Below are 24,995 nucleotides of genomic sequence, written 5' to 3'. Positions count from 1 at the left end.
GTAACTCTCGTACCTGTCACTCTATAATCCTCTAACGCTAATGACAGAGCTCTGTGGGCAATAGGGTTGCCACTTCTGAGTTACAATAAAAACCAGAAAAATATCTCACAATTCCAGAAGAGGTGGGGAACTGCATGCAAATGTATTGTCTTGAGTGGTGTGCTATTGTCATTATCATTACGACACCGACAAAAAAAACAGGACTTTCAATGGTCCGGGGAAGATTCACAGATTCCCCAGGACAGCAGCGACCTCAAATAGAGGACAGTCCTGGAAAAACCAGGATAGGTGGCAACCGTCATGGCCAGCGTTCACATTTCCTGAGCATGGGCCCTGCACTATGGGTAACAACATCGGGGTGCGGACCTCATGCGCCCCCCCCACCCCTGCCTCCCCCAAACCCCGTGTCATGCGCTCCACTCACGGTGAGAGAATTCGGCCATGAATCCGGCGCCGTTGCCGTGGCCGTTGGACACGAACTTGACCCAGAGCACGTGCCTCGCCACCAGCGTGTAGTCGGGGGGCAGGCTCGCGCCGCAGAACCTCCCGACCAGCGGCCCGGTCGCGTTGTTCTCGCGCACCTCCACGAGGTCCCCGTCGCCCTCGGCCCCGCAGGCCGTCGGGCCGTCCAGCTGGAAGAACCTGCGGCACCGCGGCGCGGCCGGCACGCGCGCCCGTCAGGTAGGGGTCGGAGGGGGGGGGCGGCTTAGCGGGCGGCCTAGCGGGCGGCTTAGCGGGCGCGGGCATCGAGGTCGCACGCCGGGTGCGGCTGTCTCCTGCGTTGGTGGGAGGCCAAGAGTGGCCCACGGTGCGAATGCGGCCACCGGTCTTACGCCGTGGGCCACGCCAGTAATGTCACTCACTGCCCAAAGTCACTCCATGAGTCTGTGTGTGAGTCTATGGGTCTCTACGCAAGTCTACGCATTTTGGGAGTTTGCATGTTCTCTCTCTCGGTGGTTGTGTGGATTTTTCGCGAGGTTCTCCGGTGTTTCCCTCCACAATTAGAATCAACATGCATTCAAAGTATTTGGCTGATATAGATTTCCACATGGTAAGCCACTTTGAGATTGCCAGGTCACTTCTGAAAAAGAGCTATGTCGCTCAGCGGGCCTTAGCTGGTAAAATAAAAGTCGTTTTTAAATAGTTTCATGCGTGTGGTTTCACTCGTGTGTCAGTGTGAAGGAGGGAGATTGAAGGTAAATAGGAGAGCAGTAGAGAGCTGCAGGGAGAGCGCCTCTTGCCTGAAGGTGAGCTGCACGCGGTTTCCGGGAGAGCTCTGCAGGACCCAGGTGCACTCCGTATCGGAGGGGTACGGCTCAGGGTAGTTGGGGCTGTTGAAGGCCCCGGTCTCCCCATGGAACGTCCCTCCGCACGCTGCACGCGCCGACAGAGCCGCCGCCAAACCGACCGGCGCAACGACGTCACGAGGCGTCCGCGACGGCGATCGTGGCGTCAAGATGCTAACCACTTCGCCTGGGATACAGGAGGTCGTGGGTTCGATCCCGACCCTGACGCCTGCTGCTGTATATTCGGAGTTTGCGTGTTCTGCCCGCGGTCGTGTGTATTTATCTCCGGGTCCTCCGGTTTTCCCCTCCACATTTAGAAACGTGCGTTTACAGTATTTGGCTGCTGTACATTTTCACGTGATGAGCCACTTCGTTGAGCTATCGTTTGTGATAGCCAGGACGCTTCTGAAAAATCGCTATGAATCTCAGCGGGCCTTGCCCGATGAAGACCGCTTGTGTTGTGATCGAATCGTCGTGGGTTTTTTGCTTTCATTATTTTACATTTATTTTTATTAAACATTTAATTTAATTATATTTTTATTTTCTATCTACGTGACTTCACTGAAAGAACCAAGAATATGAATTCCTGCAGTCACGAAAGTTTTAAGTCATGATAATAATAATTTCAAATTGTAACGTGCCACATGGTATTCGCTTACTCTGGAAGACAGAGAACCCGACTCAGAGGCGCGAGGAACCAACAGTTGCCCAAGCTCTGCGGTCCTCTTTATGTTATCAGCAAATGAATACATGTTTTGCATGTGGGAGGGAGACGGAGCTCCTGGAGACAACCCACGCGTGCGAGGGAGAATCACTCTGTCCCGTACAGATGGAACATTTTTGCCGCACCTCCTTCTCCTAGCGAGCCAGGGGTATGGCTACTCCTCGATGCTCACGGGAAGGCAGTTTCACACGCGTGTGTGCGGCGATCCACCAACGCTCGCTACCGCCTCCACACACAGCTGGGCCACAGACAGCCAAGTGCTGTACGTGTGGACGTTGAAGCGGTTCTAAAGAAATTAGTTTCTCAATTTAGATGATTTAAAAGTGCGTAGCGCTTCCTAATGTCGGAAACAAGAGCGTTCCAGACGGCCGAAGAGGCGCGTCTGAGAGCGCGCGACGTGGCGACCGTCCTGCGTCCGGCGGCTCGCGGTGCTCTAAGACGCCCTCCGCGGGTCGTCGTGACGGGCGCGAGACGGCGCACGGACCTGAGTAGGAGGCGCCGTAGACGAGGCGGAATCCTGCCCCCTCCAGCACGTTGTCCGACACGAAGTTGAGGTGGAGGGCGTTGCCGTGCGAGGTGATGGGCGCCGGCAGGTCGCGGCCGCACAGCCGCGCCACCGACGGGGCCCACGGGTTGTCGCCGTCCAGCACCTCCAGGTGGTCCGTGCTGCAGTTGGCGCCGCGGTTTTCGATGTCCATCTCCGTGAACGACACGGTCACGTGGCCGACTGCAAGCGGCAGAGGCAGCGGCGGCGGCAGCAAAAGAAGTCAAAGCGGCAGGAGCAGCTGGCGACAGTGCGGACGGCAAACGAGTCGGTTGGCTGCGATGCGCGAGCGTTGAGCACCGGTTGGGGCGGCAGCGCAGAGATTCATGAGGCGCCGTGATGGCTAGGATATGTTGACTACCTCGCCTGGTATACAGGATCCCGACCCTGACGCCTGCTGCTGTGTATTTGGGGTTTGCGTGTTCTCCCCGTGGTCGCGTGGATTTTTCTCTGGGTGCCTCCACATTGAGAATCTACATCATGCGTTGAGAGTATTCGGCTGCTATAAATTTCCACCCGATGAGACACTTCGCTAACATTTGTGATAGCCAGGTCGCTTTTCACAAAGAGCTCTACAGCTCAGTGGGCCTTACCTGGTCAAAATTTTTAAAAATAGTTCATAGTGACTCACAATTCTCATGCGCCTCGATGATCCAGCTGCAGTTCTGGTTGCCGGGGTAGTTGTGTGGGTGCAGCGGGGAGGTGACGGCACCGCCGACGGCGTCCGCGATGATCCTGTACCCGCACCCTGCAGCCCGTGGACAGAGGGGCGGGAGTCGGATGGCGTTCAGCGACAGGAGACACTCACTCGATGATATTAATGGTCATGTTAATGATGTTGACAATTTGATAATTAGTGATGTTGATGATGGTGAAATTATGTTGATGATGACGTTGATAATGGTGTTGATTATAATTTTGATGTTGATGACAGGTGATGACTCTGATTGCCCATGATGTTGATTATGATATTGGTGATGACAATGACGATGGTATTGATAACACAGATATTGACGAGAACAACAATGATGATACCGATGACTGTGTTGATGATGACAATGACGGTGTTGTTGACGACGATAATTGTGTTGATGACAATGACGACGATGATGTTAATGATGACGGTGTTGATGTTGATAACCACGACGACGATGGTGTTGATGACGACAGTGATGACAATGGTGTTGATGACGACGGTGACGATGGTGTTGATGACGACGATGATGTTAATGATGATAGTGACGATGGTGTTGATGTTGATAACCACGACGACGGTGGTGTTGATGATGACGATGGTGTTGACGACGATGGTGACGATGGTGTTGATGACGACGATGATGTTAATGATGATGGTGACGACGATGATGTTAATGATGATGGTGACGATGGTGTTGATGTTGATAACCACGACGACGATGATGTTGATGACGACGGTGACGATGGTGTTGATGACGACGGTGACAATGGTGTTGATGTTCATGACGATAACGACGAGGACGACAACGACGGTGCCGCAGCTCACCGGTGCTGAAGGAGGCGCTGAAGCCGTGCCGCTGCACGCTGCCGTCGGAGCGGAAGCGCACAAACAGCTCGTTCCCCGTGGCCGCGAGCGCCGGCGGCAGCGCCGTGCCGCACAGCTTGGCCAGCAGCGGCGCGTGCTCGTTGCTGCCGTCGTGCACCTGCACGCATCGACGCAGGGGCGCCGCCGCGATCGCGAGATGTCAACTCCCTCGCCCGGTATGCAGGAGGTCGTGGGTTCGATCCTGACCCTGACGCCTGCTGCTGCGTAGCTGGAGTTTGTGCGTCTCTATCTCTCTCTCTCTCCCCGCGTTCGCCTACATTTTTCTCCGGTTCCTCCGGGTTTTCCCTCCACAATTAGAATCGGAGCATTTGCCTGCGATAGATTTTCCACGCGATACGCCACTTCGTAGACCTATCATTTGTGGCCTGGTCGCTTCTGAAAAAGGGCTATATACCTCAGTGGGCCTCACCTGGTAAAATATTTTTTTACAATTATTTTAGCCATGCAGTCGGAGGTGCGGGTGGAGGACAACAAACTAAACACCAAAGCCGTTATAAAGAACCTGTTGAGCCATGCTACCACGACCACCATCATCATCGGTAATCACCATCAACACCAATATGTTCATAATCATCAAAATAATGGACGTCATCATCATCAACATCACTGTTCTCATCAACATCATCGCTGTCGTTGTAATTGCCGTTAATATCAAACATCCTAAGCATCATTAACGTGATCATTGTCATCACTGTCGTTGTCATCGACATTAAACATCATCGAACATTGGTATCGGTGGGCTCTCACTTTGTTACATTGTCCACTGAGAGAGCGATTGATTCATGGTGGAGCCATGGTGGCCTCGCTGGACACACAGAGCCTAACCGGGCATGGACGCGAGAGCGAGTGATCGAGCGAGTGATTAGCGAGAGAGCGAGCGAGCGATTTAGTGAGCGATCAAGCGAGTGATCTAGCGATCGAGCGAGTGATTGAGCGAGCGAGCGAGCGAGCGAGCGAGCGATTGAGCGAGCCTTACAGCGACGTAGTCGTAGTTGCAGTTGCTGTGCGTCTCCAGGTCGAAGGTGTTGAAGGCGAGCTGCACGCGGTGGTTGCGCGCCACCGACACGAGCCACGAGCAGTCAACGTTGGTGCCGTACGGCTGCGGGTAGTTGGGCGAGTGGATCTCTCCGCTCGGGGCGCTCACGTTGCCTCCGCAGCCTGAGGGAGGCAGCGAGGGCATGGGGGACGATAGGTGGGGGCGGGGGAAAGTTGAAAGGAACAAAGTTGAAAGGAACCAGGCGGAGGGGGTGTCTGCGTCGACGCGTGTTCGAGCCGTACCCCGCCTTCGTTCAGAATGACGTGCCAACGTTTTCGCTCCCAAGTGCCGGGGAGGGGGCGAAACGTCGGACGTCGTGCCGGACAGTGAGCGGCAACAGCCCGAGAAAACCCGCGGGGGAGCGGTACAGCGCAAGCGCAAACACCTGGTGCACAGGGGATGCCATCTTCGTTTCTCAAGTTTATTTCAGGCATTTAATGATTCACCACTTCCCCTCGCACCTCTCACCACCGCCGCTTCTTTTCCCACAATGTGACGTCTTGTCGCAATTTTCAGGTCGCGATTTGATCCGAGTAGCAATCATTTTGTCGTCACTGCAGTGCTGCTGAGCGCACCGGACTCCATTGCGGTTGTCGCGTTTCCACGCCAACCACCGACTGAAACTTTTCCGAGGTCCTCTGCTTTCCTCCCGCAAGCCAAACACTAATGACTCAGCACGGGACAAACCACGCCACTGCAGAACCCTCTCGGAATAAGAGTAATGACCCTTTCCTGGGTAAAATAATTGTAATAATAAGGTGTTCTAACGGAATGGACACAAGACAGATAGAGAAAAATCCTGGATACATCTTTAAAAACCTCCATTGCTTCTTCCACATTGAATAGGTTACCCAATCTCTCACAAACACAATCTGAAAAGCGCCATCTCACAAGTGAAATCTCACCGATGCAATCTCACAAACAATATCACAAAGGCACAATCTCAAAAATACAATCAAACGACCACCTCTATGCCCTCTCTCACCACGTCCCTGTATCCCTCCGGCGGGTGGGGAGGGGAGGGGGGCTCACCTCCAGGCCTCTCCTGCCAGGATGCGTGGAATCCCTTCTTGCTGACGGACACGTCGGTCTTGAAGCGCACTATCATGTGGTTGCCCGTGCTGCTCACGTGGTGAGGCTGGCCGGCCGGCTGCGAGTGGCACAGCTGGACCAGCCGCACCGAGCTCAGGTCGGGACCCCCGTACACCTGGCGCAAAGACAAAGGTGCCCCCCACCATCAGGAGAAGACAGCAGAAGGGACGTCATGCGTGAGAGCAGCACCATGCTTGGCTATGTACGGTGGGAAAGAAGTGACGGTGGAATGGCACGGTGATCACGAGCGGAGGGGTAAGAATTTCTAAAAAAATTTTTGTAATAATACATTCATTTTATATCGTGTCATTGATGTTAATAGTATCCCACAACAATGTATACTAATGATATATATCAGGACTTAATCCCATATACAGCCAATACGAAGCCAATGAAAACCCTTCTACCAAGCAAAATCTAAAATGAATAAACTAAATTAATGGCACCAAAGGAAAAAGCACAAACAATTAAAAAGTTATCACAACAATTACAAATATTATATCCACGTTTTCCAACATCATTGGTAAGCAAACCTTCAGTACCGGTGAAAACACCACAAGGAACAATGTGCATCGGCCAAGAGGGGCAGAGAGCGATTTAAACATGGAGAAAAGACGAGCAGCGGAGGGCAGAACAATAATGTACGTATGTTGATGTGTGTGTGTTGATCTTCTTTCGCACCGCACGTAGCCAACCGTGCTAATTTGGAGAATGAACGCTCCAGGGCACGAAGGACGGGAAGGAAATAACGGGAGGAGGCCAGAGTTTGTGGCCGACGTGGCCGCTCGCGAACCGCGACGTGGACGACGGCACGACCTCTCACCTCCAGCACGTCGAAGTTGCAGTCGGGGTGGCTCTCGACCTCGAACACGTCGATGGTGAGCTGCACGCTGCTGCCCTGCGACGTCTCCAGGAACCAGAGGCACTCGCGGTTGTTGGGGTAGTTGTTCGGGTAGCCGGGACTGTTGAACTCTCCGCTCGGTCCCGTGAGGTCTCCCCCGCAGCCTGCGAGGAGTGAGGGGATGAGACGGGGGCGACAGGGCAGGAGGTCAAGGGTCGGAGGCATCTCCGCGCAAGTCACCGAGCCATCGCCTGCGAAGCCCTCGGTCGACCGGCGTGGGTCACGGCGTTCAGAATTACGAAGGTTTGAAGACCGCTCGCGATTCACTCAATTGGGTAAAACCATACAGCGACATCGCCTGGCACTGTGAGATTACTCTGGACTAGAACTGTCTTTGAAGCCTAACACCGTCACGGTAGCCATGCACTCGAAGAACGGCGTGATAACAACATGGACTAATGATTTATTGATTCATCGCTTAAAATCGATTCTTAGGTTCATGATAGGTGCATCAACTATTTTGCTTGGCGTGACCCCTGCAGCCACTGGAGGTGCTACATTCGCGAATGCACTCCTAAAATAACGAATCGAACCTAGAATCCCAAAGCTATCCCGTACCACGAGAATTAATTGACTTGCAAGGGAGCCAAGCAATTACATGCTTCACGTAGATTACATTATTGTGTAGAGGGCAGTTTAACGACACCGCTGTAACACACTGCGCATGCAACTTCTCCCACAGTTCCCCCTTCAAACGGCCCCCCCATCCTTTGCCGCCCCCCCCACCCCACCCCCTCTCTTCCATTTCCCCACCGTTCCCTCCGTCTATCCCGGACTCTCTGCTGCGCCCCCCTTCCCACCCGCACACTCCCTCCCTGCGCGTACCGTTTTGGTACCAGCTCATCTGGAACCCGCTGTAAGCGACGGAGGAGTCGGTGACGAAGGTGGTGTAGAGGTGCTGGCCCGTGGTCTGGCCGGCCGGGGGTCGATCCGTGCCCCCGAACCTGCCAATGAGCGGCGCTGAGGCGTCCGAGCCGTCAAACAGCTGTGGGCGGCGGAGACGCACGGGGGCAGAGGGTGAGCGGTGGAAAAGGCGCGGCCCTGCAATTGCTTGCTTGTTCCACTGCAGGAGGAAGGGCCTCTACTACAGGATGCTCTAGAGCAGTGTGCTTCATTGCAAGGCTCGCAGGCCACTGGCAGCCTCTGGTGGCCTTCAGTCGCGACCCCTGACGTGCGGGCCCCGATGTCACCCCCGTGACATACAAATAATCGATTCGCTCGTACAATTGTGACTGCGAATAGAGACAATTCATAGAGCCGTGAGCGGGGGTGATATATTACATCTATAATGATTGCCACCGACTGAGCATACGAATATTGAAAAGGCTACTTGAACAAATACAAAATCGCACTGTACGTAGTAAACCGTGCTAATCGAAGGACAACACACTAAACACAAAAAATCAGTTCTAAAGAAATGAGTTTGTCAATCTTGATGATTTTAAAGTGCCATAGCTCCAGTGGCTTCCTCATGTATATCGGAAGGAGGAGCGTTCCAGACGGCCGCATAAGCGTATTTGAAAGCACCGCACGATGCGGTGACCATCTTTGTTCGATGGTTCGCCAAAAGCCGCTGCTGTGAGCATGACCGGAGTTCACGTGGTAGTTTAAGTGCGTCTGAAAGCGCGCGATGCGGTGACCGACTTTTTGAATGAAAATACAAGATAAGATAATCGTTTAGAGTTTTTCATGCAAACAAATTATCGAGCGAATCGTCGCCGAACATCGTGCACCGCGTAGAGGCCTCGCGCGCCTCCTGTCACTCGCCTCCACGTAATCGAAGACGACGTGCTCCAGCTGGAAGGTGAGGAAGGTGTAGTTGAGGGTGTTCCCCAGGGTGGCCGATATGAGCCAGTTACAGTTGCTGTTGTGCAGGTAGACGTTGGGGAAGTTGGGGCTCTCCAAATAGCCGCGTGTGCGGTTCACGATCACCGTGCCCTGGCAGACTTTGTTGGGTTGTATGCAGTCGGGGTATCGAGGTGGGTCGGTCGCGGTGAGTGGCGGTCGGGAGTTGTTTGGGTTGGTGTGGAGGTGGAAGTGAGTGGTGGTTGGGAGTTTTGGCGTTTGGGTTTGAGTGTAGAAACAAGGACAAGGCAAGAGACAGTTTCAATTACACGACAGTTTCAGCTGAGCACCGGGCAGGTATCACCTCTGCACGCAGCGCTGAGCCAGTGGTAGACAATTCACGGCTCTGCGTGGCTTCAAAGCATCACAGTGATTGGCAACTCTTGCAATAAGTATGCTTTAAATATTCACCAAATGAGTGCATTATTACCGAGTCTCAAGACTCTCATTCTGCTTAAACAATCCCTTGTCGAGAAATTCCCAAACGAATATTTCTCTACACGTTACAAAGCCAGAGTGGCCAGAGATAGGGTAAAAAAAAATTAAAAAATTCGTACTAGAGATCAGGGGTGGAGCCGTGTTGCAGTGATTAGCGTATTGCGCTACAAACCCGGCTAAACAAGTTCACTTCCTAGCCACGGCTAACATCAGCGGCGGGTGATGTCTGAACGGGTCCCGCATTGCCCCCACTTCGCCAACCCCCACACTGAGCAGCGCGGCAAACCAACCCCCACGTGCGGCCCAGCACGTGGGGAGGCCTTCATCCAGCAGCGGAGCGACAATGGGCCGCGCCGGCAGGGGAACGACAATGGCGGCCGGGCGAGTGCGTCACGCGAGCCGGACGAGCGGGCGGGCGGGCGGGCGGGCGGCGTACTCTGAGTGTAGGTGGCGAAGAATCCTCCGGCGCTGATGGAGCCGTCCGTGCGCAGCTTCACGTACATGTGGTCGCCGCTGCTCTCGATGGGCGGCGGGATGCCGTCGTGGCACAGGTTGGCGAGCTGCGGCGAGTTCGCGCTCGAGCCGTCGAACACCTGACGGGCCAGAGGGGCGCGCCGCTTGAGGCAGCTGCTGCCGGGTTGACGCGGCGCGACAACCGGGTTCGAGTGATACATAGCTGGCGGATTCGCCACGCTCTCAAAAAGCAAATCGGATATAACGCGATGAATGTATTGGGGAACGCATTTTTTATGATGGAGTAGGAATAAGCGGTTGTACGGCTGCCTCGTCGTAGCATCATCGCACGGGGTTTTGAGATGCTGCTGGATCCTTCTAGATGCTACACACGCGCCTCAGTCTTTGTTCAGCCTGGGTACGCATCTCACGTGCTATCACGGACTGTGCTTTACCTTATATATTATTTATTATAACGCGATTTTTCCATAACACGGTGTTCTTCAGCAACGCAGCTACCACGTTGTAGGACATCACGACCGTACGGCGAAAAACATGAAACAAACGTACGGCGAGGTAGTCATAAGCGCAGCTCCCGTGCGACTCCAGGTGGAAGTCGGCGAAGGTCAGGCGCAGGCGACTGCCGGCGGAGGCGCGGATCAGCCAGTAGCACTCCTCGTTGGGCGTATAGGGCAGCGGGTAGTTGGGGGACGTGAAGCTTCCAGTGGCGCCCGTCAGCGTCGCCCCGCAGCCTGGTCAAGAGCACGGGGGATGGTCGTGAACTCGAACGCGAGTTGTATGCGCGCGCGCGTGTGCCCTGGTTCTCGAATGCGTTTTCCCAACGCTGTTCGCTCCGCGTGCTTCACTCCAGTAAAGTGTTCATTTGGTCGGACGCCGTGACGAGCGACGCACGGTAACAATCAGAAGGCTCGTCAGAGAGCCACGCAGCACGAACGGCGGGATCGCTCTCACTTGCCGAACGATAACTTAACCGCGGCTACTGACTTTCGGTGTCTGTTCATGTAATTTTTATTGAGCGAGTGCTATTTCACGCGACTTCCCGCAGTCAAAGCACCGGATGATGTTACAGGTGTGGAGTCGCGTGTCAGCCGGGATCATGTCGATTCAGCCAGCGAGCTGCAGCTTTGGTTTTCCGGACATGGCGAACATGACCGGGTACCTGCGAGGGACACGATGAGGACGTAGCTGCTACACATGTCCCCCCCTGTTAATGTAATATCTGTGGTGGTCTATGTCTTAAGGATTTCAAGTTCTTTGAAGATGTCCCAAAACTACCATATGGATCTTCAATGCTTTTAGAAAAAACTGTAATATTTCGTGAAGAGACTGCGTTATTTGTCGTTGACAATTTTCTCTTTTTTTTCTTTCGAAAAAGCAACTGAAGTGATTGATTTCTTGTCGTTCAAGTTCCCTCGTAGTGTGAGGTAATATTCACTAGAGGGCGTCGTTACCGAGGCATGTGAACGATTGCTTGCTGGACCTGCGTGGAACTCGGTTGTCATTTACCGTGGTTAAGGTTTCTCTAAAGTTACCGCTGCTTCTGTGAGCAAACATTATACGGTGTCAGAAGTAGGTATGCATACTTAATTATTACACGATAAAGCTTCGCCCTTAACCCACCCCTTGCCCACTGAATAAATGCTGTACAATACAAGTTACAGATGTATAATATTTGTATATTTGTCATTTCGTGTTTGCTATGTCGTACTTGTCCATAGACACGATGGGCAGACACAATAGCAAGCGCAATTTTGGCTCTCGAGGCACCAATAAGTACAATAATAAAATAGTGGGATTTCCACTTTTGACGTTGACGGGGCTGCGCGCTACAGACCGCCGCCACTGCCACGAGCCACCGAGCCAGACCACCGAGCCAGACCACCGAGCCAGACCACCGAGCCAGACCACCGAGCCAGACCACCGAGCCAGACCATCGAGCCAGACCATCGAGCCAGGCCACCGAGCCAGGCCACCGAGCCAGACCATCGAGCCAGACCATCGAGCCAGACCACCGAGCCAGGCCACCGAGCCAGGCCAACGAGCCAGACCATCGAGCCAGACCACCGAGCCAGACCACCGAGCCAGACCTGTCCGGATCCCGCGTCGCTACGCCCGCTCACCGGTGGCCGTGCCGTCCCAGTGAGCCGAGAATCCTCGAGCCTCCACGGAGCCGTCCGTCCTGAACTTGAACCACAGCTTGTTGCCGTGCGACAGGAGGAGGGGCGGTGCGCTCGTGCCGCAGTACTTCCCCACCAGCGGAGACGTCTCGTAGCCGCCGTTCCTGTAAACGGCGCACGGACCGTGAGTCCCGTATGTACGTACGCATGTTGAACTTCTTTCGCACCGTAGGTCGCCAAGCCGTGCTCAGCTGAGGTTACGAGGGAAGGACACCAAACTAAAGACAAAAAGCAGTTCTAAAGAAATGAGTATTCAATCTTCATTTAAACGTGCATAGCTCCAGTGCCTTCCTAATATCGGAAGAGCATTCCAGACGGCCGCAGAAGCGCATCTGAAAGCGCGCGATGCAGGTGACCGTCTTTGTTCGATGGCTATATAAAATCTGCTGCGAGGATGACCGGAGTTTGGATTCCTTTGACGAGATCAGCAAGGTACTGTGGTTCATTTGCGGCAAGCACTTAGTGTTTAATGACTGCATATAAAATATATATACCTATATGCAAATATTATTCTGACGCGTCACTAAAATGAAGAACCCATTTAGGATTCTCCTAAAGTGGTGCTCCACTCCATTGAGAGAAAACGGGCCAGCAAAAGCAGGTATCACATCACGAGTGCGATGAGTTTGTAGCTAACTATTGTACTTCTGAGTTGCCTTCAAGTGACCTGTCATCTGCACGACTTGTTGCGTGACGGTCAAACTGAAATTGTAGGCAAATTCAAAGTTTACGTCACGCTTGTTTTTCCTGCAGCAATTGGTGATTGGGCCAAGCCCATCAACCTGCTACGCCTGAGAACTCGTGGTTGCAACTATGCGTGGCTACCGAGATTTGAACCCAAGATCTCAGTGGTGCCAAATTGATGCTCTGACCCCCCAGCCCCATGAAAACCTCTCAACATCATCATTTTCGTGATGAGCAGACACCAGCGGCCATCATCATCAGTCAAATGAGCACCGCGTGGCGAGGCTGCATTTGCACTCTGTGGGAAGTCAAAATTTGTTGTCCTGTGGGTAGAAAAGCTCCTGCCGCAGCAATGTGGAATTTCCACCACCGACTCTGGACTGCAATCGGAGAGGAACACCGTCCATCGCCTTGGCCGTGTGTTCGCTTGCAATTGAAATGTCTCACCTGATTTCGAGGTAGTCAAAAGGACAGTTTCCGTTGCCAGGCCCCTCGAGCAGGAAGTCGGTGAAGTTGAGGGCGATCTGGCGGCCAGCCCCCACCGTGATGGTGTAGATGCACTCCCGGTAGCCGGGGTAGTTTGCCGGGTAGTTGGGCGACGTCATCACGCCGGACGGGTCGGTGAACACCTGTCCGCACGCTGCATGTGGCACGGAGATGCACGCTTAGTCGGAGGGGGGGGGGCACAGCCGATTTCGCCTGCCTGGCCTGACGTCCTCCTCCCTGCTGAGACCGTGCTGCTTATACCCCTACGTGTGCGATTCATTTTTGTTAAGCACTAGCTGTACTACCCGGCTTCGCCCGGGACTTGGATTCACCACGCCCGGCCGCCTTTGTTTCCACAGTGGCGATGTTCACACACCACACCAGTTACTCGTTTGAGGCTGAGTCGACCTAGGGGAGGCCCAGGAGCGGTTAAAATAATCGTCACTGGTGGTGGCCGTGGGCGGGAATCGATCTCTGGTCGCCGGGTTCGTAGCACTAACCACGCCACGACAATGCGTTACGCTTCCACATGCGCGGGTCACGTGACAGATTTGACGTCACATCTCACTTGCCGTGCAAAAAATATATGCATTATTAGAGCCCCCCCCCCCCCCCCCCAAAAAGTGTATTTTTATCATGTTTGCATGGTGTACAGTCAGGAAAGTACCCACATGGCAAATTTCAAATTTGTTGCATGTCAGGAAGTACGCTAAACATTTTGAACAGACACACATACTCTCAACTTTGCTTTTTATATATATGGAGATGGAGATAAGGTGGTGCCACAAATGAACCACAGTAGCTTGCTGGAAGGAACCGGAAAGAGAGGGAGACCTAACAAAGAATGGCTTTACGACGACATTGGAGATTGCTGCCAGAAAGATGTGGCACTACTTGAGCATAGTGGCACAAGACAGAGGAAAGTTGAAACAAATGACGAAATGTGCAGTGGTCACCTCCAGGCTATCTGCCCATTGATCGTGATGGTGACCTTGCTAATCTCGTCAAGGAGCACGAACCATCATGCAAACTCTGGTCATCCTCGCAGCCGCTTTCGGCTCACCATCGAACAAAGACGGTCACCGTATCGCGCACTTTCAGAAGCGCGCTTCTGCAGGTGTCTGGAACGCTCTTCCTCCCGATATTAGGACGCCACTGGACCTACGCACTTTAAAATAATCTACATTGTAAATTCATTTCTTTAGAACTGCTGTTTATGTAAAATTTGTTGTCCTTCCCCCGCACCTCCGATCAGCACGGTTGGCTACGTGCGGTGCGAAAGAAGATCAACATACGTCAACACACGTTATTCCCCCATAGCCATTGTATGACTCGTCATGATTCTGGGGTCAGGAATTGATTCAAGAATGCAATACTTTCATTGCCGATGTTTCCGTTCCGTTTGTCTTGTTGCTTATTTGTACAGTTTTGTCCAATGTCTTCGCCACCATGTAACAGGACATCAGTTGCGGACGTTTACATAAAGGTTCAACGAGAAAACTCTCGCAAGCTGGATTATCTGACGCGGGCATGGTGAGCGCGATCATCATTATGGCTGATAACTGCAATGAAGGCAGAAGTACAAGGTGACATCATTCACAACGGCAGATCGTTGCGTGCCTTCTCCGTCAATGCCAAAAAACCCCAACGTATGTAAACCACCGACACTATAAATAATGCATTGCGCTCGTTCAAAAAGGGGGGCAATTGACTTGACTCAATAAGTCCTGCACACACTGTCAAACCCCCTTAAAGCCGGGCAGTGCATATCAGTGGCCCGTCGATGGCTTGAGAGTGAAAGGTGGCACCGTGAGAGTGGAGAGGTTGAGACGGGGGGGGGGTATTGTGTTTGCTTTCTAGAAAATAAAAAAGCTATAGATTTTTTTTCACATCACACTCAAGAAATATCTGGTGCAGCTCCCGTGAGCAATACGTGTGTGAAATACGTGCCACTCTACAAGTCCGCGCGTTACACAACGCACACAAAAGGAAAACATACCCTGAAGAGATCAGGAAGTTAACTAAGAAGGTCGCTTATAGAGTTTTTGCAGCGAGGTGACTCTGACGGCTGTGGTTATACCAGCTTCGCCGTCATTAGGAATCATCGACACGATTTGGCCGGGTGGCTCAGGGGGGTCAGAGAGCCGAGCCGCTGCTCCCTAGATCCCGCGTTCGAACTCGCGCGGAGCGGCACCGCTCGCGGCTCACTTGTGGAGGCGTTGAGTGCCACGTAGGAGGCCGAGAAGCCCTCGGTGCTGATGCTGGCGTCGGCCACGAAGAGGATGGTGAGCACGTTGGTGGTGGTGGTGATGGAGGGAGGCACCGAGCGGCCACAGAACCTGCGATGGGCGCACGCCACGCGACACCGCACACGCGACATGCCACCAACACACACCACGCATCACCACACACACAACATGCCACCACACACGTGGTGCGGGTGACAGGTCACAGCGGGCCCTCGAACTTGGCGATCGCTGGTCAGCTGTCGGTGCAGTCATCTCTGCAGGTGTGAAGTTTTCTCCTGATTTGTATCAGGGAATTCTAGCTTGCTCCTACAATACAGAGCCACAGCAAGGAAGAGGCCGAATATCCCAAATAAAACCCGATCTGAAAAAGTTATGGGGTTTGCTGAAGCTTGCTTGTGTACATAATACATATATTATTGTTTAATAAATGAGATGGTGATGATGACCAGCATTTATTTTGCTGCTGTGATTATGTTGCTGTTGCTCACGACGATGATAATTACGCACGTGGTAATCAATAGAGAGCGCTGAGGTGATTATGATGATCATGCGGATGGTCGCGATGATTGCAGCCGATAACGATGATTAAGCCTGACGATGACGCATTCATTTTATTTCTGGTTCTGTTTGGTTACATTATTCTTCCCCCCCCCCCCCCCCCCCATTTCGCTTTCTCCAATTTTCTTCCCCTCCCTCTTGAATACACCGCTCCTGATCGTTACCCCTTCTGCGAAAGGTCAGCAAACCTAGACGCCCCCAATGAATCCCTAATTTTGAGAGTATATTACGTTCAAGTTTGTTACACACGTTATCTGCAGTTTCGTTCCCCCTCTTTTTAAAATCTACTTTATATTCTGGGTTCTTTGATGCCAATAACAAATGTATATAACAAGACACAGCAACGCCAACGCCGACGACGATGATGTCTCCGACGATGATACCGCTACCGATGACGCCGATGACAATGACGACAATGACGCGGGCGCAAGGCTCCGCATCGCCGGATGGAACTCCGTCCCCCCCATCCCTCCCCAGCCCCCCACCCCCGCCGCACCTTCCGATGAGGCTCTCGCTGGCCGTGGTGCTGTTGTCGTAGAGCTCCACGTAGTCGTAGGCGCAGTTCTGGTGGTACTCGAGCGTGAAGGTGGTGAAGGTGAGGCGCACAATGAAGCCGGGCTGCACCGCCACGTGCCACGTGCAGTTGGCGCCGTGCGGGTACGGGGTCGGGTGGCCGGGACTCGACACGGTGCCCTGCTGCGCCGTGTAGGTGGCACCGCACGCTGATGTCGCGGCAAAGGCGAGAGGACGGGGGTGGTCGACGGAGAGAGAGGGGGAGGGTGAGCGGTGGTGGTGAGCAGTTGACAGGAGGTTGTTATCTTCTTGGTTCTTTCGGTAAAGTCACGTAGAAGGGAAATGATAAAATAATAATAAAACATAATAAAATAATTCTCACGACGTTTCGGCCACAACGCAAGCAGCCGTCCTCAGGTGAAGAACAGGTCTGTCGGAAAGACAGCGTCTGAATGGGCACCACCAGGCTTGGCAGCGTATAGGAGGTAGTTAGTTTGCGAATGTCAAACATCTGGGGGGAGCGAGCGACCGCTGAACATTAACGCTGAGAGTTCCAGTGCAGCGCTGGGTTCACGGAAAATTACGGGGGCTTCAAATGTCGCGTCACGGCAAAGAGTAGCACAGAGCGTCAGGATACAAAGCCACAAAACGATGTAATGTACAACCGCTGACTGATCTTCTTTTCATAAACATTCCGTGCAAAGTTTGGACCCAAATGCTACATTTTAATTACGCGAATTTAACTGAGCTACGAGATGATTCCGAACCACGAAGAGAGTGGATCCTAATGACGGAGTGTCCCTGTTATAGAAGGCAAATATAATCTCTACGGCGTCCTTCGCTCATGGTTTGAGAGACAGCTTGGCTGTTTGGACGTAACGTGAAGTAGATCACAACTTGCAATGATTATCAAAGTGGCCGTGATGGTGGTGGTGGTGTTGATAATTGGTTTTTTACCCTTATATCTGTTGCCAGATAGAAGGGTAAAAAACCAATTATCATATTTTTACTGGCAAATGAGGTTCCCATAGTGGTGGTGTTGATGTTACATTTTTTGGTATGACGATGATGATAAGGACTGATTGTATTCGAAGAAGTATCTTTAATCACAACTTTCTTGAAAATAAAAACAGAACCACGGAAGCATTACCTCATTGTTGGCGATTCCCCGTGATGCGAGCAAATACTGCGCGGTGCATTACTCGTTGAAATCATGATTATTACTATTATTATTCGAACGATGACGACGTCGATGCTGACGGACTCACGGGACTCGTCGTACTGTGCCGTGAAGCCATTGTTGGCCACCGAAGCGTCGGTCACGAACTTGACGTAGAGCAGGCTCTGCGTGGACTGGGCCGGTGGAGGCAGCCCCGTGCCACAGTAGCGGCCGATGAGGGTGGCGTCCTCGCTGCCTCCATCCCGAATCTGATCCCGGGAAGACGCAGACAGCAGTGAGCCACGCGCAGCAACGCACCGTTGAGACGGAGGAGAAGTGGTCACGGGGTTTTGGGGGTGGTCAGAGTTAGGCCTTGTGACGAGCCACACACAAGAAGGGGTCATCGAGTTGAAGGCGAAGTAATTGTGGGCAAGAGATGGGTTCGGCCAAATTCTAAAAAGAGCATTTGTCAATGGGGCAGGTGAACCACTGTAACGTTTAAACAGAGCTTGGAGTATAACTTGAGATGCAAAAAGAAAATGAACAAACGAGTGAGCGAGCGAGTGAGCAAACAAGCGAGAGGGGCAATCGAGTGATCGAGCGAGCAAGGGAGTGAGTGAGTGAGTGAGCGCGCACCTCGACATAGTCGTATCTGCAGTCGCTGGCGTTCTCGATGTCGAAGGTGAGGAAGTTGAGCGTCACCGACTTGCCCTGCGGCTGCGAGATGACGTACTCGCAGGTGCGCCCGTGCGGGTACGCGTTGGGGTGGTACGGGGTGCGGATCTCGCCCATTCCGCTGAACTGGCCTCCGCACGCTGCCGTTGGGGGTCAGGAGTTGGGTGTGCAGAGGTCACGGGTCACCAGGAGTGCGGAAGTGTACAAGGACTCGTGAAGTTCACATTGTACGTTATAATAGACAGTGTGCCCTTAATCCAAGAAATCCGGAGTCTCAATAATTTTTCAGGAGGGTCCTGCATTGGGATGGTTGGCCAATGCCATGAATGAGCGGTTGCCGTGTGGACGCGATCCCCGCACCTCCTATAGCACGGTCGGGTACGTACGGTGCGAAAGAAGTGCAACATACGTACATATATGCATACGTGAAATCCATTGCTCTACCGTGATCTCATTGCTTCTTTCCTTCGAAACGGGAAAGAGCAGCTGCTGCTTGGACCATGCGAGCGGAACCAGGACAGGGGTGCGAACCGGGGGGGGGGGGGCTCGTACCGACTTGGTAGAGGGCGCGGAAGCCGGCGCGGGACACGGAGTGGTCGGACTTGAAGCGGAGCCACAGGCTGTACGAGGACGAGGTGATGGGTGCCGGGATGTCGCTGCTGCAGTACTTCCCGATCAGGAGCGCCGACTCGGAGCTTCCATCTCTCACCTGGCTCACAGCACAGTGGGTTCCAGTGGGCACGGTGGGCACGGTGGGGTACAATGGGCATGGTGGGCATAGCGGAATGAAGAGGGTGGAGGGTCGAAGAAAATTTCCGTTGATTAATGGGTCAGAGAGCTGAGCCAGCACTCTTGAGATCCGGGGTTCGACGCTGGATTTCATCCGCACGTGAAAAAAACTGGGTTCTTAAGAGTGTAGTGAGTTGATGGTCTTGGCATGGTCAATGATGACTTCGCATAAATTAAAGAAGTTGAACTAAATTTGGTTTTCACTTAATTTGGCGAAATCCCGATTTGAATGCCAGGTGACAAACATTTATAATTGGTGGATATAAAAGGGTCACCGAAGAGACTCGATTAAATTGACATGCGACGAAAGATCTTTGCAGGCCATTGACATATCTGCCCTGGGGGTGTAAACGTGGGCCTTGTGGTGAATTGACTTCAGTGGTCGTTCTGCGGCATCATGTTTCAGGGCCGTTCTTGAACAGAAGGTGATAGCACTGCTGGCCGCAACTGTGAGTGGAACGGTATCCACATCACGGCGGGACCCCGTATAGCACGACCTTCAAAGCTGCGACGTTTCAGACCACGCCGATCGTGAGAATGTATTTATACTGACGAATTCGTGAATCGCCGCACCCCTCGTTACCGCGAGGGCTTCATTGTCCACAGAGCACATGCCTCACGTCAAAAATTGTCTCCGCTCAGGTGCCTCCACGGATTAACTGCTCGTTTTTATGGGCCCACGCTACCGCCAGCTGACCCGTGTTGGCTCTTCTGTGAAGTTTACCGCCTTCGACAGGGGGGCAGGGTTTTTTTAATGTTCGACTTCGCACGAGCAGGCGGACTTTAGCTTCTGCCCATAAAGAAACGCCACGTGATGTGCGTGCACCTTAAAGATTATCGTTTCATTTTTTTGGTCCGTTTCCTTTGCCAGCAGATTTCTTTATGTGCCTGTGGTTAAAGTTGGCAATACTGCATTGCAATTACAAAGATGTGTTGCACCCTGCGTGCCCTGTTAATGTGTCACGGTACGGCTGGGTGCTCCCTAGGCCACAAAGCGGTGTCACTTTTTGACTATCCATGTGACCCTTTTGCCAGAATCAATCAGTTTCAAGGGCAATGCATCCTTTAGCACCAGCATATTCGTTTGCATGTGTTTTTTACCACAAGTTTGTGCGGTTACTGCGATTGGCTGCCTTGTAATAGGTGTGTATTGGGTGTTTTAACATCTTAACACCTGTATTATACCAGAAAGGGTGAAGCATTTTTTAAAAATCATTAACCTTTTCCCATTCCGAGACGTCTGCAAGTTGCAGGGTGGGTGTCCCATTCACCGCTGAATCTCGGAACGCGCAAGCGGTTCGCGTTAATTTAATTTAGAGAGGCACAGCGCCACTGTTTTTAAAGACATTGAACTCACCACAGAGAATTGTAGCGACATGACTGCACTCTATGATAGCTGGCGCCAAACCGTGCCACACTCCCACATTACTTCCGATTCGTACGCGTACATCATCGGAACGGAATCGGCAGAAAAACTGAGGACGTACACAAACGTCAACTTTGAACATTTACCAAACACCCTCATTTAAAATTGCACTCGGTTTGCGTGTGAAACGCGCGCTAAGTCGGGCAGAGGGAATTGAGCCAGGTCAGAGGTCACGCCGAACTGCAGAGTAACTTGAGACAGTGCACAGGCATCGACCACCCTGGCTCCGCTCCGTTCTCATCGAGACGAGGCTTGGCGGTCTCGATATCCCGCGGGGGAATTTATGGACGTCACTTTTAATGTTTCACCTTTCAGGCCCTGCCACTATGCAGCACGGCGCTCCTGGTAATCTCTGACTGGCCACGTGACGCTACTCACCCAGAGCAACCGCATGTTATGGTTGCGCGGTTGTCTGTACACGAGGCTTCGCAGGTGTACGCCGAACTGATTTCGCACCGTGCGTAGCCAATCGTGCTAGTCAGAGGTGCGGGGGGAAGGACAACAAAACTAAACACAAAAACGCAGTTCTAAAAAAATTAGTTGTTTATATAGTTTAAAGTGCATAGCTCCAGTAGCTTCTTCCTAATATCGGAAGGAAGAGCGTTCCAGACGGCTGCAGGTCGGCTGTCTGTAGACTGAGCTGCATGGTGTATCTGTGGCTGCTTGTGTCTGTACACCAAGCTGCAAGACTGGAGAGCCTGCCTACTCGCCCATGCTGCTCTCCCGTATCGCGCGTACATACATACATACGTGCACACACACGCACACATATCCACGTGTGTGTGTTCAGTGCACCGCGTGGGCCCCGCACCTCCACAAAGTCGAAGGCGCAGCTGCTGTGCCCCTCGAGCTGCATGTCGGTGAAGGTGAGCGCCACCGTCTCCCCCACGGGCTGCCGCACCAGGTAGATGCACTGCCGGTTGTGTGGGTAGGGGTTGGGCCAGTTGGGCGAGATGAGCACCCCGTCGCTGTCCGTGTACGTCCCTCCGCAGCCGGGGTCCGCTGTGGGGGGCGAACGACGGGCAGAGCAGCGGCAACGACGACGACGAGGTTAGAGAAGGGTCAGGGAGAGTGGGTGGACGAGGCGCGTACGTTGCGGGCACGTAACGATCCACGGTTGAAGTGTATTGGTGTGCGCATGGTCCACGCAATCGAATCGTGTGTGCGTGTGAAAGAATCTATTTTTATCTTCTTGGTTCTTTCGGTAAAGTCTACGTGACTTTACCGAAAGAACCAAGAAGATGAATCCCTGCAGTCACGAAAGCTTTAAATCGAAATCTATTTTTAGTTACGCAAATGATAAGCTAGTGTTAATTCGAGGTCAATGGAGCCAAACGTTACTGTGTAAAAGAGATGTCGATGCAGATGGGACGGTAAAAATTAGACGGAAACTGCCGATGCCTGCGTTGTGACTCCCAAACTGACAAATGTTGACTGGCAGCATCATTACCTCTTATCAGTAACATCGCCACCATCATCATCATCACCATAATCGTACAAACGATGACCACTGCCTCATGGCACTGTTGGCCAATAAGAAATCGAATTTCAAAAGTAATTGGAAAAATCAAAGGTCGTTTAGTAAAACAAAAAACACGTAGGATTGATATTTTTGGAGCATTACTGTTTGTTGATATGTACACATATGATGATGCTGCGATGAAATTGACATCCTGTTTTTAATGGATGTTGATTATTGAATTTATTTTGTGACTTAAACTGTGCTGTAGTTGTTACCCATGACATTTAGTGGAAGTATATATTTAAATTACGTACTATTTCTACTCAATCTTTATTAACTGGAACGTTCCCTTACTTCTTAACTTTTTTTTATCCATGTAAACCAAATTAATTCATCCCAAATATTTTAGACGATATTTATTGTATCCACAGATTAGTTACTAAAATTCCCCACCTCCCAGTAGCCACAGGGTGGAGCCATGGGCTTGCTGTTCAGTTTGTGTTTTAAAATCGGCTTGTCCTGGTAGAGCAGTTATCGACATCAGGTGGACATTATTTCGTCTGCTTTCTGAACACGATTGAATAAATCTTGGCCTTAAAGCTTTCGTGACTGCAGGAATTCATATTCTTTGGGTCTTTCGGTAAAGTCACGTAGATAGGTTCAAAGAAAAAATAATATAAATAACAAAAAACTACGACGTTTCGATCACGATGACGATCGCTTGTGTCGTGATCGAAACGTCGTAGTTTTTTGTTATTTTGTCTTTGAACCTATCTACGTGACTTTACCGAAAGACCCAAAGAATACGATAAAATAAAGCCTATTCTACAAAAAAAAACAGACGTGCTTGGTAAATTTGAATAAACAACCTGGGTTTGATTCCTTGCCATGCACATGAGTGGTAACTAATCAGACATGTCTATGACCTGCTCTAGGCGAGCTCCGCGTTGAATGACAATTGATGCAGTGTGTGAATAGATATGTTGAATCGCTATTTTAAGATGCCATTTAAAACCCCATCTCTTCCAACAGGCTTTCCCAGACTAATATTCACTTCTTATATAATACGTTGTATTTTGAGCTCATCTTCGCGACCACACCACCTACTTGTGTGCTGCTGTGCCAACCTTGTTCGATCCTTGCTAGCAACACTCGCTCCCGATAATCTGTGAGACTGAATTGGAGATCTTTTCTTCAATTATATGTGCATGTTGCGTGTCTGCATGTGTGTGAGTGTGTGCACACGCGTGTGTGTGTAATTGTGTGGGTGTATTCGTGTGTGAATACGTGATTTCGCGTGCATGTGGACTCGTGTGTGCTTGCACACGTGTGTGCGTATTTGCGCACGTATGTGTATGTGCTAGCACAGCAGGCGGAAGTAAAAGCGGTGCAATTACCATCTCGGGCAGTCAACCCAAAACACCTGGGCCTGCCACGTGACCTCCTGCCAGCGAGCCTTCGCCTCAGAGTGCACCTAGCTTAGCACAAGCGCCGCGCTGACACTACCGTCAATTTAGCGGGGCGAACAACGCCTGTTGTTGCGCGCTTGCGCGTGCACACGCGCGCTGCCTGCGTACACGGCGAGGTGGTGTAGGTGACGTGGAAGCCGCGGTCGCTGACGCTGGCGTCCGAGTGGAAGTGCACGAGGGCGCTGGGCCCCGTGCTCTGCACAGGGCGGCGGGTTCCCCGAGCTGCAGAAGCGGCCCAGCACGGGGTCCAACTCCAGGAGGCCGTCTCGGATCTACGCGGGGAGCGCCGGGCAGCGGGGAGACGCACAGGGACACGGGGACATGAGACACGGGAGCAGGGTGTCCGAGTCGATCTAACACAAGGCGGAGTGCACAAGCACAGTGGTGATAATGTATAGGGTAGTGGTAGTAGTAGAATTACATGTAGAGCTCTTTTGTCAATCCACTGCTGGATGGGGCCTCCCCACGCCGCATTCTTCACTTTCCATTCAGCAACACAACCCCAGCAACGCAACCCCAGCAACGCAACCCCAGCAACGCAACCCCAGCAACGCAACCCCAGCAACGCAACCCCAGCAACGCAATCCCAGCAACGCAACCCCAGCAACGCAACCCCAGCAACGCAACCCCAGCAACGCAACCCCAGCAACGCAACCCCAGCAACGCAACCCCAGCAACACAACCCCCAAATGGCCGTGCACGGTACGTGTGTGTGTGTGTGTGACGGCTGTTGTGTGGTCCTGCCAGTCATCTCAGTCAGTCATTCCACGGCACATGCGTCTGTCCCGTGACCTGTCGCCAGCGAGCGTTCGACATTTCACGTGGCCTCAAAGCGCACATAGCTTGGCACAAGCGCCGTGGTGACGTCAGTGCCACTGAGTGGCGAACGGCGGTTGTTGTTGTTTGTTTGTTGTTGTTGTTTTTCTTGCGGTGGTCCTGCTCGGTCTGATGTCGCGAGATGCTCGACCGCGCGTGCCGTGAGACCACGGCGACAACGCGGGCGAGGTGCGTGAGCGCTTTGCTCACCTCCAGGAAGTCGTAGTTGCAGTCGGGGTGGGTCTCCAGGTGCAGCGCGCCGAACGCGAAGGTGATGAGGCGTCCGGGAGAGACGGACACCGTCCAGAAGCAGTCGCGGTTCGGCGGGTAGTTCCCGGGGTAACCCGGCGATGAGAAGTCCCCGTAGTCGTTCGAAAGTTCGCCGCCGCAAACTGTGGCGGACGCACGGCGCCGTCACTTTGGTATCCCAAGCGCTCACGGGGGCCTTTATGGGCATGCCCGTGAAAGCGTGGGTTACGTGCGTGCGTGTGAACGTGCGTGCGTGTGAACGTGCGTGTGAACGTGCGTGTGAACGTGCGTGCGTGTGAACGTGCGTGTGTGTGAACATGCGTGTGAACGTGCGTGCGTGTGAACGTGCGTGCGTGTGAAC

At 52.6% G+C, this 24,995-nt stretch overlaps 1 protein-coding gene across 1 annotated transcript in view; it reads right to left on the bottom strand.

Moving 5' to 3' along the window:
- CUBN (cubilin) overlaps positions 1 to 24,995 on the bottom strand; it is a 54,897-nt gene that overhangs the window by 29,799 nt on the left and 103 nt on the right. Inside the window, exons 2-23 of the mRNA XM_061557778.1 lie at positions 24,596 to 24,830; positions 23,678 to 23,841; positions 21,450 to 21,640; positions 18,976 to 19,132; positions 18,385 to 18,563; positions 17,858 to 18,017; positions 16,573 to 16,798; positions 15,478 to 15,608; positions 13,231 to 13,423; positions 12,043 to 12,203; positions 10,472 to 10,653; positions 9,885 to 10,041; positions 8,933 to 9,111; positions 7,991 to 8,150; positions 7,088 to 7,269; positions 6,205 to 6,379; positions 5,113 to 5,294; positions 4,077 to 4,233; positions 3,186 to 3,302; positions 2,495 to 2,737; positions 1,242 to 1,374; positions 425 to 642 (exon numbers count right to left, since the gene is read on the bottom strand). Coding sequence (XP_061413762.1) covers positions 425 to 642; positions 1,242 to 1,374; positions 2,495 to 2,737; positions 3,186 to 3,302; positions 4,077 to 4,233; positions 5,113 to 5,294; positions 6,205 to 6,379; positions 7,088 to 7,269; positions 7,991 to 8,150; positions 8,933 to 9,111; positions 9,885 to 10,041; positions 10,472 to 10,653; positions 12,043 to 12,203; positions 13,231 to 13,423; positions 15,478 to 15,608; positions 16,573 to 16,798; positions 17,858 to 18,017; positions 18,385 to 18,563; positions 18,976 to 19,132; positions 21,450 to 21,640; positions 23,678 to 23,841; positions 24,596 to 24,830 — 3,882 coding nt within the window. The remainder of the gene's footprint in view (positions 1 to 424; positions 643 to 1,241; positions 1,375 to 2,494; positions 2,738 to 3,185; positions 3,303 to 4,076; positions 4,234 to 5,112; positions 5,295 to 6,204; positions 6,380 to 7,087; positions 7,270 to 7,990; positions 8,151 to 8,932; positions 9,112 to 9,884; positions 10,042 to 10,471; positions 10,654 to 12,042; positions 12,204 to 13,230; positions 13,424 to 15,477; positions 15,609 to 16,572; positions 16,799 to 17,857; positions 18,018 to 18,384; positions 18,564 to 18,975; positions 19,133 to 21,449; positions 21,641 to 23,677; positions 23,842 to 24,595; positions 24,831 to 24,995) is intronic.

Source organism: Lethenteron reissneri, chromosome 23 (assembly GCF_015708825.2).
Source record: "Lethenteron reissneri isolate LAM-NWPU_2019-01 chromosome 23, ASM1570882v1, whole genome shotgun sequence".
Classification (NCBI taxonomy): Eukaryota; Metazoa; Chordata; class Hyperoartia; order Petromyzontiformes; family Petromyzontidae; genus Lethenteron; species Lethenteron reissneri.
This window is presented reverse-complemented; position numbering and strand designations above follow the sequence as displayed.